The sequence below is a fragment of the Harpia harpyja genome, chromosome 1 (genome assembly GCF_026419915.1).
Source record: "Harpia harpyja isolate bHarHar1 chromosome 1, bHarHar1 primary haplotype, whole genome shotgun sequence".
Taxonomy (NCBI): Eukaryota; Metazoa; Chordata; class Aves; order Accipitriformes; family Accipitridae; genus Harpia; species Harpia harpyja.
The window spans coordinates 26,536,871-26,552,810 of record NC_068940.1 but is presented as its reverse complement, the minus strand read 5'-3'; the positions used below and the strand labels follow the sequence as shown (position 1 = coordinate 26,552,810).

Below are 15,940 nucleotides of genomic sequence, written 5' to 3'. Positions count from 1 at the left end.
TATTTAATCTACACTGCATTTATTCCCTTATCAGTGCGCTGAATTCTGTAATTAATCTGGAGAACCAGGACAATAGGGTCACAGATATAAATAAAAAAACATTCGGAAATTTAGGGGGAAAAAATTGGACTACTGGCAATGTCAGGTGGGAAAAACTTCAATTCCAATATAAACCACTTATTTTTAAATTGAAATTTAAAATGTAGCATTTTAAAAATATCAGACAATTGGAAGACTGATTCAAGAGGTTTTCTGATCTATGTCAACAAGAACTCTGTGGCTGCAGTCTGCAGTATCGATTTAGAGAGCAAAGAAGGATGGTTGCCACATGAAGTGATTAAGCAAGTGAAAAATAGTGAAACGATTCCGTTTCAGTTAGAAACTTAAACACCAAAAGCTCCATAAATCTGCCCCATAATCCTTTTAAGACCGGTCTTATGCTCATTTTGTGGAGACGGAAGCAAAGGAAATAGCATGAAAGATTTAAGTATAGATACCTTAAATTAAAATTAGAGACTTCTGGATTAGGAGACATTTGAGCCTGTGGTTTAAGTTAGGAAGACAGTGCCAATGGATTTGCTCAGTAATCTCAGCAGTCCATCTAACCCTCATTTTGCTAATGCCATGACAGAGGGAATAACCGTTGCCTCTCTCCACTGCTGTAGCCTGTAAGGATTCAGTGTAGTCTGTAAGGATTCAATGGGCTTCAGCTAATTATCTCAGAAATAGTTTTGATGCTGGTATCACGGCAGTCCTCTGCTGTGCCATGCTAATGACCCACAGGGATAGGGGTACAGGGGAACTAGTAGGAGGGAAAGAAATACAGGACCAATACATTCCTCTTGTTCCACATTTATCTCACTTGTACACTAGCCATCTGTAAAATGCAAATTTACAAACATTGGCAGGAAAAGGCAGTTTGGTCCTTAACGATTGCTCAGAGGCCTCCAGTTTCTCTGTGTGGAAAAGGATGGATGTCTGTCTGGGGGCCTCAGGCAGTTCATCAGGACCTTTCCCACTTATCTGCAGGCCAGACTGTGACCTTATCAAGCCTTAATGACAAATCTCCTCAGCAATCACCCTTCTTCACTCAGAGACTTGTGTACCTGTGTTTACTCTCCTTCCTTCCATGAAGCTTTTCAATTGTTCTTACATGTAATGGGGAAAAAAGAAGAAAACAAAACTAACAAACAAAAAAGGAGGTGTACTGACTAGGTAATAAAAGGAATGAATCTGAAGTAGTTGTGTGATTTTGAGACAGTGGTGATGGGAAGGGGAGGAAAAAAGTGTCTTGTTTCCTTCATCCCCCATCTTTCCAAGCTCTCTAATGTGAAATACTAATTTTTGATCTCCACAATACGTACTCAGCCCTTGCAAAATGTTTTTTTTCCCCATGTCTTTCCCCACTAAATTAACCAATTCTGCCACGAAAATACCTTTCCTGAGCTACAGGCACTATTCAGTACCACTGTGTCTTATGTCTGTCTGAAACTTCCCTAGTATTATCTCTGTCCTGAACTAAATTTCGCTCCCCTGCACGTTTCCTTCCCCAGTGATTTCAGGACCTACACTTACTGTGCATTCCTGTCTCTCTCCCGTGGCTCATCTCCAGTGTCTTATATTGTGATTAGCTTGGCTCTCACATGTCCGGTCTTTCCCCTGATCCTATTGAAAGTGACAGTTATTTATCTTCATTTGTGCAAAAGCAGTATTTTTGAGTTCCCATCAAAAAGAGATAATGGTGGAGGGAAGAAATAGTTTCAGGGAGGAGCCACCAGCTCTGCAGTCAGCTCCAGGCTGCCATGCTGGCTGTTACAGCGATGTACAGCAGGGAGGAGGATGGATCGGATCGAGTGCCCTCACAGTGACACGGAGGGACCAGGCTGGTCCCTAGGACACACCGTAGCTAATGGCTACTGCCGCTAGCAGCAGCCTGTACCTGCCCACCCTCAGGGACCAAGGGTACGCGTGGACCGCCGTCGTTCTGCTGGTGACATCCCCACAAACACTTAGGACAAGCTGAAGTCCCCTCTGAGTCCACAAAAACTATGCCAGGTCATGTTTGATGTAAACTGGAGTGATGCAGTTGTGGCAGATCTATAGGACCGTAAAGATAAAGAGAAATCACGGCAGCACAGGGAACTGGACCACGGAGATGCAGGTTCAGGTGTTAACTCCGCTGCAGCTTCTTGTGTAATTCTGGAAGTTTCCTTACTTTTTGTTTGTTTGCTTGTAACTGGAAACACATGGTTTTGGGAAGCCAATTTATACTGAGTTGGGACAGAAGAAAGAGATGGGCAACAGTGCAGGAGTTCCCCTCAGATGCATATGACCTTGTCCCAGGGTCAGCACAACCACAGAAAACTTGCATGAGAGCATGCAGCAGTTATGAGTCTGCCCATCTTTGATAATAATTACTTTAAAAACAGTGATCGCTCTGCTTGCATTTTGCCAAATTAATAAAAGCTTTATATGTTTCTATTTTTTTATTTGCTGATTCACACTCAGTAAAGATAATTAGTGAGCATCTCTATTAGCGATACAGAACCCCTCCTGTGTAAGCCCCCTTCATGTGACTTGTCCCATTAGCCTTTTTTCATGGCTTTTATTTGCTACTAAAGGAATAGCACATGTGAAGTGATGTTTGGGATTTAGAGTATTATAAAAGCTGCCTGCTATGTCATGACTTTTGAAAACTAATTCTGAGAAAATCAGAGTGCATGAAACCAAATCGTAAGGATTCTGACTACCACACTAATCCTCTACAAAGGCAGAGCTACCGATAGATTAACTCATTAGACTAGATGCACACCGTTCAGAAAAAGAAGCTGTGGTCACATCCCTGGGCAGGCTTTCATATGATGGTTTAAAAGTCTGCCTCAACCAGACTAGAATTGCCACGGCAGGCTGGAAACGCTGTCCTCAGAGTCTGCCTTGTTACTTAAAATACAGCTATGCAGTCAAGCTGCAGAAGTAAACATAACTAAAATTGTAAAATTAAGAGCTCAAAAGTTAGGAAATGCCAGACTAAGCTGCCTTTTCTGAATCATCGCTCTTCCCCTCCTTCCTTGTTTTATGGCCAGTCCACACAATACAAAACAAAACTATTCAGTGTTTTGTAGTTGCCTCATTTTTTACTGCATGACCTCAGACCTTCACTGAAAAATGTCCAATACAAAGAAAAAAACAATAACAGCACCCTGCTGGATTATTCTATGACACTCAACGTTTACTTCAAATACATCAAAATAATGATTTTTAGAATACCTGTAAAGTGGGACATTTACATAGATCTCATTTCCTATTTGGAGGTTGAAGGAATTAAGACCTAAAGTGTCTATGAAGTACAAATGCTGTGTGTGAGGCACTTTAGAGCGAGTTTTAAACTTCCTTTCATATCATGCTTCATGTACCTGAGACTGGTTCCACAGTGTCCAGTTACAGCCGTTTGTTCTCAGCACACCTGTGAACTAGCAGGGAACACCTAAAACTAAGCGTCAGTAGAAGATACTTTGAATGATTTCACAACTATAACATCAGAACTTCAGGACACGAAGGAGGGATACAATTAAATTTTAAGTGCAGAGCTGAACTGTTAAATACGAGATTTTTGTCTGCATTTAGTATGTGTGTTCTACTCATTGCTTAGAGAAGTCAGAAGCACTCCAGATGAAATCCCCCTCCAGTCTGCTGTGCAATCTGAGCCTTAGCTTTGGGGTAAATGAGGCATGGACAAAAAATGTACAAAACAGGGCGTGATAATAATTGTGTTACAATGCAGTCATGAGAAATTTGTATTACGTTATACAGACAGCCTTGACTTTGGTACTTTTGGCTTCGCAAACACGGTAACATTTTAACTGTCTGATGTGTTTGTGATATTTTACTCTAAATTGAAAAAAGACCCCCAAACCAAAAAGAAAATCCAGTATATGACATCCTAATTACATTTATGAGTGATTAGCAGAACTGCAAGTGTTAGCTTTGGCATGTATATCTGATTCTTAATTAAAACCATAAATGGCAAATAGCAATCTAGTTTCATTACGCGGTGGGCCTGGAGCAGAGGAGTATGGGGCGCTGCGACAAAAGGCTTCACAGATATTTCCTGACAATGAAGCAGATCAAGCTTGCGGCTCTGTGGGGGAGCCTGCTCCCTTGTGAGCACACGCACCTGCCTGTTCTCTCCAAACCTATGTTTCTTAGGGACAGCTATTGCCCTGTCCATAAGTCTATCACTATTTCCTTTCTCGAATGTCGTTCTCATCACCCTGTTGTTCCCTCTCTTTGCACTTAACTCCTGATCCCATGAACAAACCATCCAACCAAGCAAATTCAGCTTTCAACTTTCTGACTGGACCTCCTGCCTCAACAAATCTCATTTCCTTCCCTGCTGGTCCCCCACACAATGCATCTCTACTGCTCCTCTTCTCCATCACTCTTTTCCATTTGCCCACGTTCCTTATTCTCCTTCCCATCTATATACATTCCTATTTGTGTCTTATCTTTTTGTGATACTCCCCAGAATTTGCTTTAGTACTAGTTTTCTTCATGTACCCAGACTTCTCTCCATCTACCATCTTCATCTTTCCCTAACATTTTTTCTTAGTTTCCATCTTTTCAGCCAGTTCCTGCCAGTTTCCCATCCAAGCTAGCCCCTCCCTGGGCTTTTGTAGTGGTGATGCTGAAGTCTTGTGACATGACTTTATAGTATAGTACAGCAATACTGCAATTATAAAATATTTTCCTTAAAATATATGCCATGTTTGGTTTTTTACCCCACAAACTAGCAGTGAGATTCTCTCACAAACAAACCCAGAAGTTAACTTGCAAAGGCGAGGAGGCAATTCACTGCTCGCAACCACTTTTTCTCCTGCCGATACCAGAAAATAATCAAGAAAAACACTGTAAGATATGCATTCAGTTTTAAAGCATGACATGTTACAAATATGTCTGGGTTCTAAAAAACACGTTTCTAGCAACTTACTTTCACTGGCTGAATAGTCTTGTGGGTCGAGTATCCCTGATTCCTGCAGTGATCTAATACAGGAGTCCACCAGCTCCAGACCAGTGGTGAGTTCATCTTCTATATCCTTCTGACCATCTGTAATAAAATTAACAACATAAAAATGTAGAAGAAAGGCAAAAGGTGAAATCAGTTACAAGACAAAAGGTAAAACCAGTTACATGTGACTAAGCATTCACAGCTGATGAAGGAATGGAGAGCACACCAAGATCACATATTCAGAGGAAACTAAGCATATTGAAAATTACACCACCCTTTGCAAGCATGGCCTTGGGTTAATAAAAGCAAAATTAGAAACTTCAGGTCTAGTCTTAAAAAAAGTTAGAGACACGGTTAGCAATGCCCCCTCTCAAAACTCTACGTTAGTCTTGGTGTTCTTTTTGTCAACCTTAACAACTTTTGCAAAATTTTGCCAGTTTTTAAGTAGGGCTTTCACACACTAGCAATGAAAAAAAAAAAAATACTGCATAAATAAATGTTGTTTTCTCCTCCATCTTTGTTAGGGAATATGATCATTCTGGGAGAGAATAAATGTAACACATATATGTAGATAAGAACATTACCTTGTGTTTGCCAGTGAAACTGCTCTTCTGTTGAACTGAAAAGAGAAAAAAAAAAGTGTTAATTTCATATTAAATGATTCAGTAGTATGCCATCAATATTCAGATCTAAGTCTGTTCTGAAGGAACTGATTTAAGAATAAAGAAACTGACTTAAGAATAAATAACATAGTTAAAATATATCAAGTATGATTTTACATATTTTTGTAATGAATGACTTGCACAGCATTCATTCAGCAGGAGGGAAGCATCTTCACTTTTTAATTAAGTAATTTAGAACATGCATATAGAAACTGCCCTCTTAGTCTTGATATACAAATTAAATTATTTCAAAGCAAAAATATTAACATTTTGCAACTTTTTTTGATCCTTCTATTTGTCTGATTTTCTATTTTTATAGACAAAGTTATAAATTGTTTTCTCAAGTGAACAGTTACATGTGATTTCTAAAAGAAATTACGAGTATGACTCCTGGTTTTACTGATCATTATGTGCATTTTTATATTATTCAAATGTGTAGCTAAGTTAATTCAATTGGCCTACACAAGAGAGTAAATTTAGATGTGTTTGTGCTTCTATGTACAAGCACTTAAGCAATGGAAGGTCTTAATTTTAAAATAATGAGCATGCACACCAGAGGATGGGTTAGGTAGGGGTTTGTGCTATAAAATGAACGATATAGTCAAAGGAAAGATAAAATGAATAATATATTCAATTAGGCAATGAGTACACTTTCCTCCGAGGCATGATCTGTTTATGCTTCAGTATAGGTCTTTCTCACATGCCAAGAATACAAAACAGATCGAAGTTACTCAGTAATAATCATTCTTTTGACAACAGTGAACTGATTATTGTAGTCATAATGAAAACATTTTTCTGTACATTTTTACAATATATTTATAGGGGAGAACAAAATCACCTGTTACATTGGTAAAAAAAACAAAGACAAATTATTTTAACTTTTCAAGCTATAAATGTATTTCTTTCTGATGTTGAGAATAAATGCTCTTTGTAATGGGTAAATGGATTTTAAATCTTGTTTTCCCTTTTCCCAACAGATGCTGGATCTCTTATGAATATGTGAGTATAGCTCCTAGTATCTATGTTCTGAACAAGGATAATGCTTCTTTTTGGAGGTCTCTTCTTATAGGAAAAGAACTTGGGTGAAATATTTATCAGATTTGATAAGTGTTAAAAAAAGGATAATTGCCTAATTGGCATATAAATAGTTCTAAAGGACAACTTAATTTCTAGCTGGTAGCAAAAGTGTTAACCTGACAAATTCAAATCTATACATCATTATCTATTTCCAAATATCTACCATCTGTGGTTTATATTGACTCACTGTAGTGGGATTTCATAGATTAAGAACCCAGCCCTTTGATGAGATACTCAACTAAAATGCTTGCATTCAAGTCCACTGAAGTTAATAATATCGAAGATAAACATAGCCAGAGTCCTCTGGCAAGTAATAATGGCAAAGTGCTAAACTGGAAGAAATACTTTAATTTAAATTACCTTTTCAAATGGAGCCCTAGTGGGTGGTGACTAGGTATGGTGGCTCTTTTTGAAATATTACTTCTTCCAATTTGAAATTCCTTTTGCCTGATTTTCAAAATCATTAAACAACTGCAGCTTCAGCTGACACACCGGGACTTGAGAGCGATCTTCCTTTCTGGAATTCACATCATCTATAATAAGCAATTTATTACTTTCCGCTATACAGTCCCTCTTCTAGTATCCAGATTTCTATGTGATAGATACCACCTCAAAAGACAGAAAAAAATGTAGCATCTCAGGTGGCATTCTTGCAGAATGAATTACTAAATGTTGCTGGCAAGAACATACTGATGTAAAAGACTGTGCCACCTCATCAAAATCAGTGAGAAAGGAAAATCAAGTCTCTGCATAAAGAGTGAATTATCATTTCCAGGAATTCCAGCTTAGCCCTTCTTAAGCAGTAAATTTGTATAAAATGTAGAAGTTCATTACTGACATAGTACAGACAGTATTAAATGAATCACTAGTGGCTGATGAATAGTGATCCCTAATATCACTAGTCTGACTTCCATAGAAACAGTTTAATGTATTCACCTTAACAACTCTTAGATGGGAAGGTCTAAAAAAGGATTGCAATAAATTTTGACTATATTTTGGCTTTTCCAGTTTTAGTCAGGCTTCTCCTCACATCTGCTGTAATGGTCTTTTAATAAATACTGTAACTTTCATAGTCAATGTAACGGATTCACCATCAAAATTTTTATCCTAATGCTACCTTCTTATTCAACATGTGGAATATGGAACAGGCTGCCCAGGGAGGTGGTGGAGTCACCATCCCTGGAGGGATTTAAAAGATGTGTAGATGCAGCACTTAGGGACACGGTTTAGTGGTGGATTTGCCAGTGTTAGGTTTACGGTTGGACTCAATGATCTTAAAGGTCTTTTCCAAACTAAATGATTCTATGAGTCTAGAATAACAGTGTATTTGCTCCTACAAGATATCAATATATTCTGGTATGAAAAGAGTGCTGGTCTCCCTAGTTAACTTCACACTTCTTAGCTTTTGAATGGTCCGATGTAGTTGCCCATTACAGTTCCCATTTCTTGGTTACAAAGAGATGCCTCGGTCTTGCAGACAAACATGTAAAGGGTTTCCCTAGAAAAATCTTATTAGAATTTGACATAGTTTAAATTTAGATATGCTGCTTTTTTTCACTTTTTTTTTTTTAATCATAACTTTTTTTTTAAAAATGAGCTTTTCCTGCTTTTGGCCTGAAAAGGATTCCCGACTGAAGCAACCTGACGTGTCTGTGCAGGAAGCCTTTAGGCTGTCACACAACTGTGCCAAATCTGCTTGAGAGAATAAAAGTGCTTTTTTTTTGTGCTTTTCCAGCTTCACAAGAGATCAGTACAAATGACTGTATACTCACATCAATTACATGAAAAGACCAAAAAAAAAAATTAACTGAAGTATTCCCCCTAATAAATTTTTCAGCACATTCAGCAAAATAAAGCTTTCTGCTTCATAGTTTTTCTAAAGAAAAGGTTTTAAATTCATTATCAACTGCTTTTCTGCACATTCCTATGCCTCATTATGTAAGTTTGCAAACTCTACCAACTTCGACTCAGGAAGCTGAGCAATAAAATACTTTATTGAGAAGTTGTGAATTATGGAAATCTGCACCAACCTTAGAGTTCGAGGAGGGAGGAGAGAGTTTTTAACCAGAATTACATTAGTATAGTATTAGAAAATGATAGCATAGAACATAAATGAGCTGAGAACTCAGGCAGGTATAATTATTACCTCCCTTAACCCAAAACCAGGAGAATAATTATGATTTATTTGCTGTATTCTTCTTTCATTATTAATAGTCGTTGCATCCCATACCTACTTCAAATGTTCTAGTACAAGTAAGACGACCATTCTACTTAATTCTATTTGAGTGATATAAAGAATCCTGCATCACCACTCAACTATACAAAAGTTTGATTCTTCTATACTGATATTGTCTTTGGAAAATAGGATTTATTGAAGGAAAATCCCAGGGAAGCAGAATAACTTAAGAATGAGAAGCTAATGCTAAAAAACAAACAAACAAACAAACAAAAAACCCAACCAAGCAACCAAAACAAGAATGTTGTCATATGTTTAGTTCTGGATGTTCATCTTGAAGCTAATGAACCTATCTTCTGTAAGGATGCACCTTTAATAACCACTTATGCAAGGAAATATTCCAGTAAAAGTCGTTTTATCTCCCTCGGCAAGGATAAGCAAAGTAAATATCCACAGAGTGGTCATCTTGATTCCAGCTGAACTCACATGTTCCCTTTTCTGCATGCATGTAATAAAAGCACTGAAGTAGCAAGAAACCTTCTACGTGTGACCTTGCATGCTAGGAGGATGGAAGGCAAATGAGCACAGCACGCTGCAGGGAGCTTGTTTTGGGGAACATCACATGAAGAGAGTGCTCGGGGAGCTCTACCTGCCTCTGCACAATGTGGAAAGATCAGAAGCACAAAGCGTTGCAAAAATGCAGAGTTTCTATGGCCAGCAAAGGATGTCAGACTATTACCAGCAATCTGGTTACATCAAGTTTATCCCTTTTCAGGCATGGATAAAAATCCCAGTCTGAGCTACAGTATGTCTATCGACAAGCAAGAAATCGGGCATTTGGGAGCAAGGGCAACTTGATAGGAACCCAGAATGGCAAGATGGTCTCTGTGGAGACAATGGTACCGTCGCACAACTGCCAGCACCAGCAGAACAAGGTGAGCTACATATGACCATCCAAGGCCTCTTCCCACAATTTACGTGAGTCAAAAGCAGGTTTGGTGGCGTACAGGTGAATGCTCACAGTGACACCAAAATACCGCTTTCCTGGACCACGCTCACGAGCCACGTTTCTGTAAGAGTAACCAGAACCCTCAGGGGAGGTAACTCAGAGGTGCGGAAGGCTGTTGAGCACTTAGGGAGGAGAAAAACTGCCTGAGACATCCTCAGACAGCATTGCCACAGAGCTTGTACAAACACCCAAGGATTTGCTTTCAAAGCAGGTGCCGGGGAGCAGCAAGGGCACCTTGGACTCCGCTGACTCCGGGAAGTCGGGATGTGCCCGTGGCCCTGGCAGCAGGGACAACGGTGGGGCAAAGGCAACTTACATCAAACCCCCAGTCCAACACGCGCATTTTGCACACTACCGGGTCGCAGCGCTACCTGCAGAATCGCTTGGGTTTAGTTTTAGACAACACATGGCCTAATGTGAGATCTGACTCCCTTTGGATGAATGCCTCTTGATAGCTTCTGAACCATTCAGGGCAAGATGGAGGCGCACTGCGCTGTACACACTTCTCCTAGCATAGTATTTATTACGCAGCCTGTGGAAATTCATTTTTCTTATCCTGTGCACCAGTATACATCAGTGAACGTGCACATCGGGTCATATGATTTGGTTATTCAAGTCCTGTGCCTTACTGCTGCTTGGAAGAGCAAAGACCATAGGAAAGAAACTCAGTTCCTGCTGGGAAGGGATGTAGGTCTTCTTTCATTCTCTCTTTCTGGCACACATCTTGATTTGTCATGGACCCTGCATACAGGCTGCCACAGCAAACTCACACTTTTGTATTCCTTTACTTATCCAAGAAATGTCTGTGTGCCTCTTCTTTTTGTGAAGTCATTCAGTTTACAGTTGTGACTTATTTTTGGAGAAAGTGCTATAGCTATCTGCTACACAAAAATATTTCTTTTTATTGTTTTCTAAAACAATTCATGAAATTATATCTAACACCACTATAGAACAGCTATGAAAGGATTTTTACAAGGACTTGTATCAGCACATGATCTTTTCAATTATTTCTGCAATGGAGCCACACAAACATCACTGTATATAATTACAGGCAGATACTGTCTCACTGATTTTTAAATTGCTATTCTGTTTGTGGAACGTGGAAGAATAAAGATTCAGAAGCATTTCACAAAAAGCAAGGAGGTTGAGAAACTAATATTCCATCTAAAGCAAAAGAGAAGCAGATTTTAAATCAGCAGTATACTTCAGCTTATCTGCAAAACAGTAAACAATCTTTAGTATCAACTATCGGGGGGGGGGGGAGACTTAAGAATAAATTTTACATGAAATAATCCCATGAAAAAGTACCAACCCCTCAATAAATTGCCACAGAAAAGATCAACCCCCAAGTGCAATTTTTTTTTGTTGCCCAATTTAAAATTACGTCAAAATCTCTGACTTCAGTAGTCACCTCTATAGATGTGACACAGTAACCTCTCTCAAATATTTAATCACACTCTATTAGTCAGCTGTGGTATCAGCTCGGCTACCGTATCAAGAAGTCCTTTTGATGTTCCAACAAACCTCATCTAATACCCTACAATGATCCTGGAAAATGTAAAAAAACCCAACAAACCTAAATAAAGAAACAACTACCTCCACAAATCCACACATATTTTACTGATGGCTTCTCTTCTGTACCCTATGAATTTTAAACTGACTTTTTAAATTATTACAAACCACTTCTTAGCTGTAGATGCCAGAAAACCATTCAGGTGGTTAATTCCCACCTTTATTAGAAAGGCCTTGCTACAAGTTCCTACAGAGAAAGAGAATTGTCTATTTTTTTCCCCAGACAAATCATTGTTACTCCCTAGGTTTTACAAAATCAATAGCAGAACCTTATGTCTGTGGTATGAACGTTTTGTGCTTCTTTCCAATGAAGCAGGGAAATATTTGCAGCCAAATTTTCAAAGAGGTCCCAAAATCAATGCTTTCCTCTTCATTTAATACTTGCAGAAGTTTGCAGACATGATTTTCCTTTAAAAGCAACTTTTTAACTGCTCTAGGCCTATATATCCTATTTTCCTATACTGATTGTGCTTAATAATAACTGTTCTATTTCTTCTTATTTAAATGTGGTTTAAAGTTCAGTGGGCTACACTGCTAAGAGCACAATTTAAGTACAGAGCATGCACAGAAAGCCAGCAGCAGTCCTGCGTTCCACACAACGCGCTGCTTATGTGCTCACAAAGCGGGCAGCAAAGGCTGCTATTTAATGGAGAGAGCATAATAGAGTCTGTTTCCCTGTAGTTTTTGACCGTCACTCCTGAAACGGTCAACAAGTGTATCAATTATAGCAATTATTTTTTTTTGACTGAATTAATTTCACACATACCAACCCCCCAAAATCATTTACTGAAGTCTTGATTGAACTTAGCCAGCTAGAAACAAACCCCTTGCTACTTAGCTTGCAATACCAGCCAGTTTCCTTTAGTTTCAGTTCTGCAGATAGTTACTGGTGTGACACTGAAGACAGAGAATCCTTTCACAGCGGGAGCCTGCGAAGCTCTACTATTCCAAGGAAAAGAATTTGCAGGACAACACAGGCGAGTACTTGTTATATTCAATTTAACTTTAAACTTGGAAGCAATGACAGCGTTAGGGAAACAAGTATTATAGGATTGCCCTATTCTTACTCTTCCCTCTGTGTCCATTTCTTTCCCCTATGTATCCCAGACAGGATACTGGGCTAGACAGACCCTAACTCTGAATCAATACAACCATTCTTTTATTCTTATTTAGAGAAGATAAAATCAAATCAAATTACTTCATTTTGTACTTTCCTTTGATTAACTAATTAAGAAAAAGGATAGTGGTTTACAAAAACAATGAATTAGCTCAGGGCTGGATTTCTGCTAAGGTAATAATGTTAGTTCTTCCTGTTTGCTTCAAACCTATTTTTATTTGAGAAAGAAGCTCACTTCCAAAAAAACTGAACTACCTCAACAGCACCAGCTTTAGAATAGAATAGAATAGAAAAGAATAGAATAGAATAGAATATTTCAGTTGGAAGGGACCTACAACGATCATCTAGTCCAACTGCCTGACCAATTCAGGGCTGACCAAGTTAAAGGATGTTGTTAAGGGCATTGTCCAAATGCCTCTTAAACACTGACAGGCTTGGGCCATCGACCACCTCTCTAGGAAGCCTGTTCCAGTGTTTGACCACCCTCTTGGTAAAGAAATGCTTCCTCATGTCCAGCCTAAACCTGCCCTGGCGCAGCTTTGAACCATTCCCATGCGTCCTCTCACTGGATCCCAGGGAGAAGAGCTCAGCACCTTCCTCTCTACTTGCCTTCCTCAGGAAGCTGGAGAGAGCAATGAGGTCACCCCTCAGCCTCCTTTAAATTTTAAATTTTGCCACTCCTCCAAAGTATAGCAGTTTAGATAGTAGTGTGCTATCATATTTCTTCAGCCCCAGTGGTGATATTTGGATCTGATCCAAACCACACAAGCATCTAAAATAATATTTGGAAGGAACTTAAGTGCTCAAGAAATAAATCAGAAATTGCAAATTAGAGAAAGGCAATAGTGGAAAGGTAGAATCATCTCTGCCTTGAGGCAACTGAGCAGTTTGGTGCCTAAATCACAACACAGCCTATCAGTACCCATAAAACTGTACTCTTCAAGCATGCCTTACAGACAGCATTGCACAGAAAATATGGTAATGGTTGTCATGCTTTAAAGAAAACAACACAACACCCTGAAAGATCAAATGAGGTCTAGCTTCTTCTCTCACTCTTCCCCCACTAGTTCAGTTATTAAAGCACTTGTGCACAATGTGATAGAACTAGATACAATCCTGTTTTATTCACTTGTGAGAAATCAAAGCAATATCTAAGCTGAGTGTGACCATCAGGCTATTCTCTATCTTTCCTATGAATCCTCAATCCTGTATAGAAAACAACACACTATTTTAGTGAAGGAACTCCATTATAAAAGATGTCACCGCTGCTACCTTCTCTTTGCACCAAGTTTTGAAAGATGGCTTCAGAGAAAGGGTGCAAGGCAGTAATACCCACAAAAGGAAAGACAGTTTCCCAGTGGAGCAGAAAAAGGCACTGAAGATCCAGAGATGAGACTGAATTTCATGTAAGGTACCTTAAAGATCCTGCCCAACGTTTTGATGTAGGGTAAGAAATACTCAGTGAATTGAGATCGATTCTGTTCTGAGGCACACAGTTCCTTGTGCACTGTATGAGCACTATAGGAACTCAACCCTAATGATGGATGCATGCAGACAATCACCTAAAAATAAGCATTACAACACACTTTTTCAGTACCTTTTTGGTTCTGGTCTTTGGTACCAGAACATTCATTTCTAAAGAAATATGCTGCAATATAAATAAAATTCCTTTACGGAAACCGACTTCTGTACCTGAAGATACTGCAATATTTCTTCCTAGGATAGCTAACTGCTAGAGCCGGTAAAACCCAGCAGTAACATGAAGTTCCTCATCTTCTCATTACAAACTGCACAAGGACACCCCTTCAGCACAAGACTTAATCCTTAACATGCAGATCAAGCCGAGAGCCTCATGCTGACCATTGTTTCAGGTAAATTATTTTAAGTATGACCATGCTTTTATATGACTATTTCAGCTACAATATTTATTCTGTGTTGTCCTTGATAACTAATAAGAAAGTGATTTTCTCTAGATTTTGAGGGATGATTCATTTCGAGTTCAGCACTTCCTTAGGGAAATGATGCAGACAGAAGCCAGACGGCCTCTACCTTGAAGAAAGCGCATTCCACACAGGAAACTCCCAACACACACATAGCCTGTCACTGTGTGAAATCACACATCACAGCCCTTACCAGTTCCTCTCCCCTACAGCCTCTTCACATTAGCTTCACTCAGCTCCTTCCAAGAAACCCCTTCAGGGCTCTTCACCTTCACCTCTTTCCATGTAAACAACTCTCTCCTTTTCTTTCCATTCCTTCTCCCCTCCTACAGAACAAAACACTGAGCCAGGATGTTTCTTCTTTACTTAGCTGATGATTTTGCTATTCCCTTTCCTGCAGCTTATGCCTGTTTGGGCCAGGAGCAAACTTCTACCGTGCTGATGTAGTAGCGGGAAGTCCCCTGCATCTAACAAAGAATATTCTTAATGTTAATATTACAGTTTGAATTTTGACACTGCATGGTAGTCACCTCTACCTTACATGTTGTCTTTTATTTCTGTATTCTCCACCAGATGTCCGGACATGAAACATTGCCATGAACCAGAAGAAGACTCTGCAGGGAGCAGGAAAGATTTTGTTGATCCTTTTTAAGGGAAGATTAAGTAAACGATTTGAGGTGTACATTTAAAAAGCCAAGTTTAATAGATGTGTTGAACAAATTATTTTCTGTTGAGATGAGGGAGGAATAATCATAGCATAACTCAGGTTGGAATGACCTCTGGGCATCATTTGGTCCAGTCCCCACTTAAAGCTGGGCTAACGTCAGAGTACTATCCTGCACATAATGTTGTAGCAAGGCATGCGACAGACTCCTTCAGTATTGTGCTGTTCAGAATTTGTTTAGTTATTTCTCATTTTTTAAGAGAGAACAGAAAAACTGATAAAAGATGGAAGTTAAAAGAGTTTGGTGAGCTCTTAGATGAGACAACTGAAGTCTGAAAAGGGAGCACAACTGTCTTTTATAATGCAGCAAGGCTAAAACACAGGAGAAAAAGAAGTAATCAGAGGAAGCATACAGGTGGGACAAGAACAAACAGGTTTAAACTGGTTGTTGAAATTTTTGGTGGAAATTTAAAAAAAGTACTAAAACATCATGGAAGGAGCCGTCCCCACCCAATTTGAGCTGAGGTGGCAAAACCATTTGTGCTCTTAGAATGCTGTTTGGTAAGTTCATTAGAAAGAGCTGATGTTAGTTTCAGCTTCGAGGAACTGGACTACATCCCAGGATGGTCCCTCCAGTTCTGTATTTGAAATAATCTTAATCTGCGATGCTGGCAACTTGGTGATTGCTACATAAAGTACACAACTGCATAAATTAATG

General features: G+C 39.2%; 1 protein-coding gene across 7 annotated transcripts in view; it reads right to left on the bottom strand.

Moving 5' to 3' along the window:
- CTNND2 (catenin delta 2) overlaps positions 1-15,940 on the bottom strand; it is a 702,624-nt gene that overhangs the window by 331,421 nt on the left and 355,263 nt on the right. For all 7 annotated transcript variants that reach the window (XM_052781625.1, XM_052781615.1, XM_052781635.1 and 4 more), the window contains 2 exons: positions 5,590-5,624; positions 4,988-5,104 (listed from right to left, as the gene is read on the bottom strand). In XM_052781625.1, coding sequence (XP_052637585.1) covers positions 4,988-5,104; positions 5,590-5,624 — 152 coding nt within the window. The remainder of the gene's footprint in view (positions 1-4,987; positions 5,105-5,589; positions 5,625-15,940) is intronic.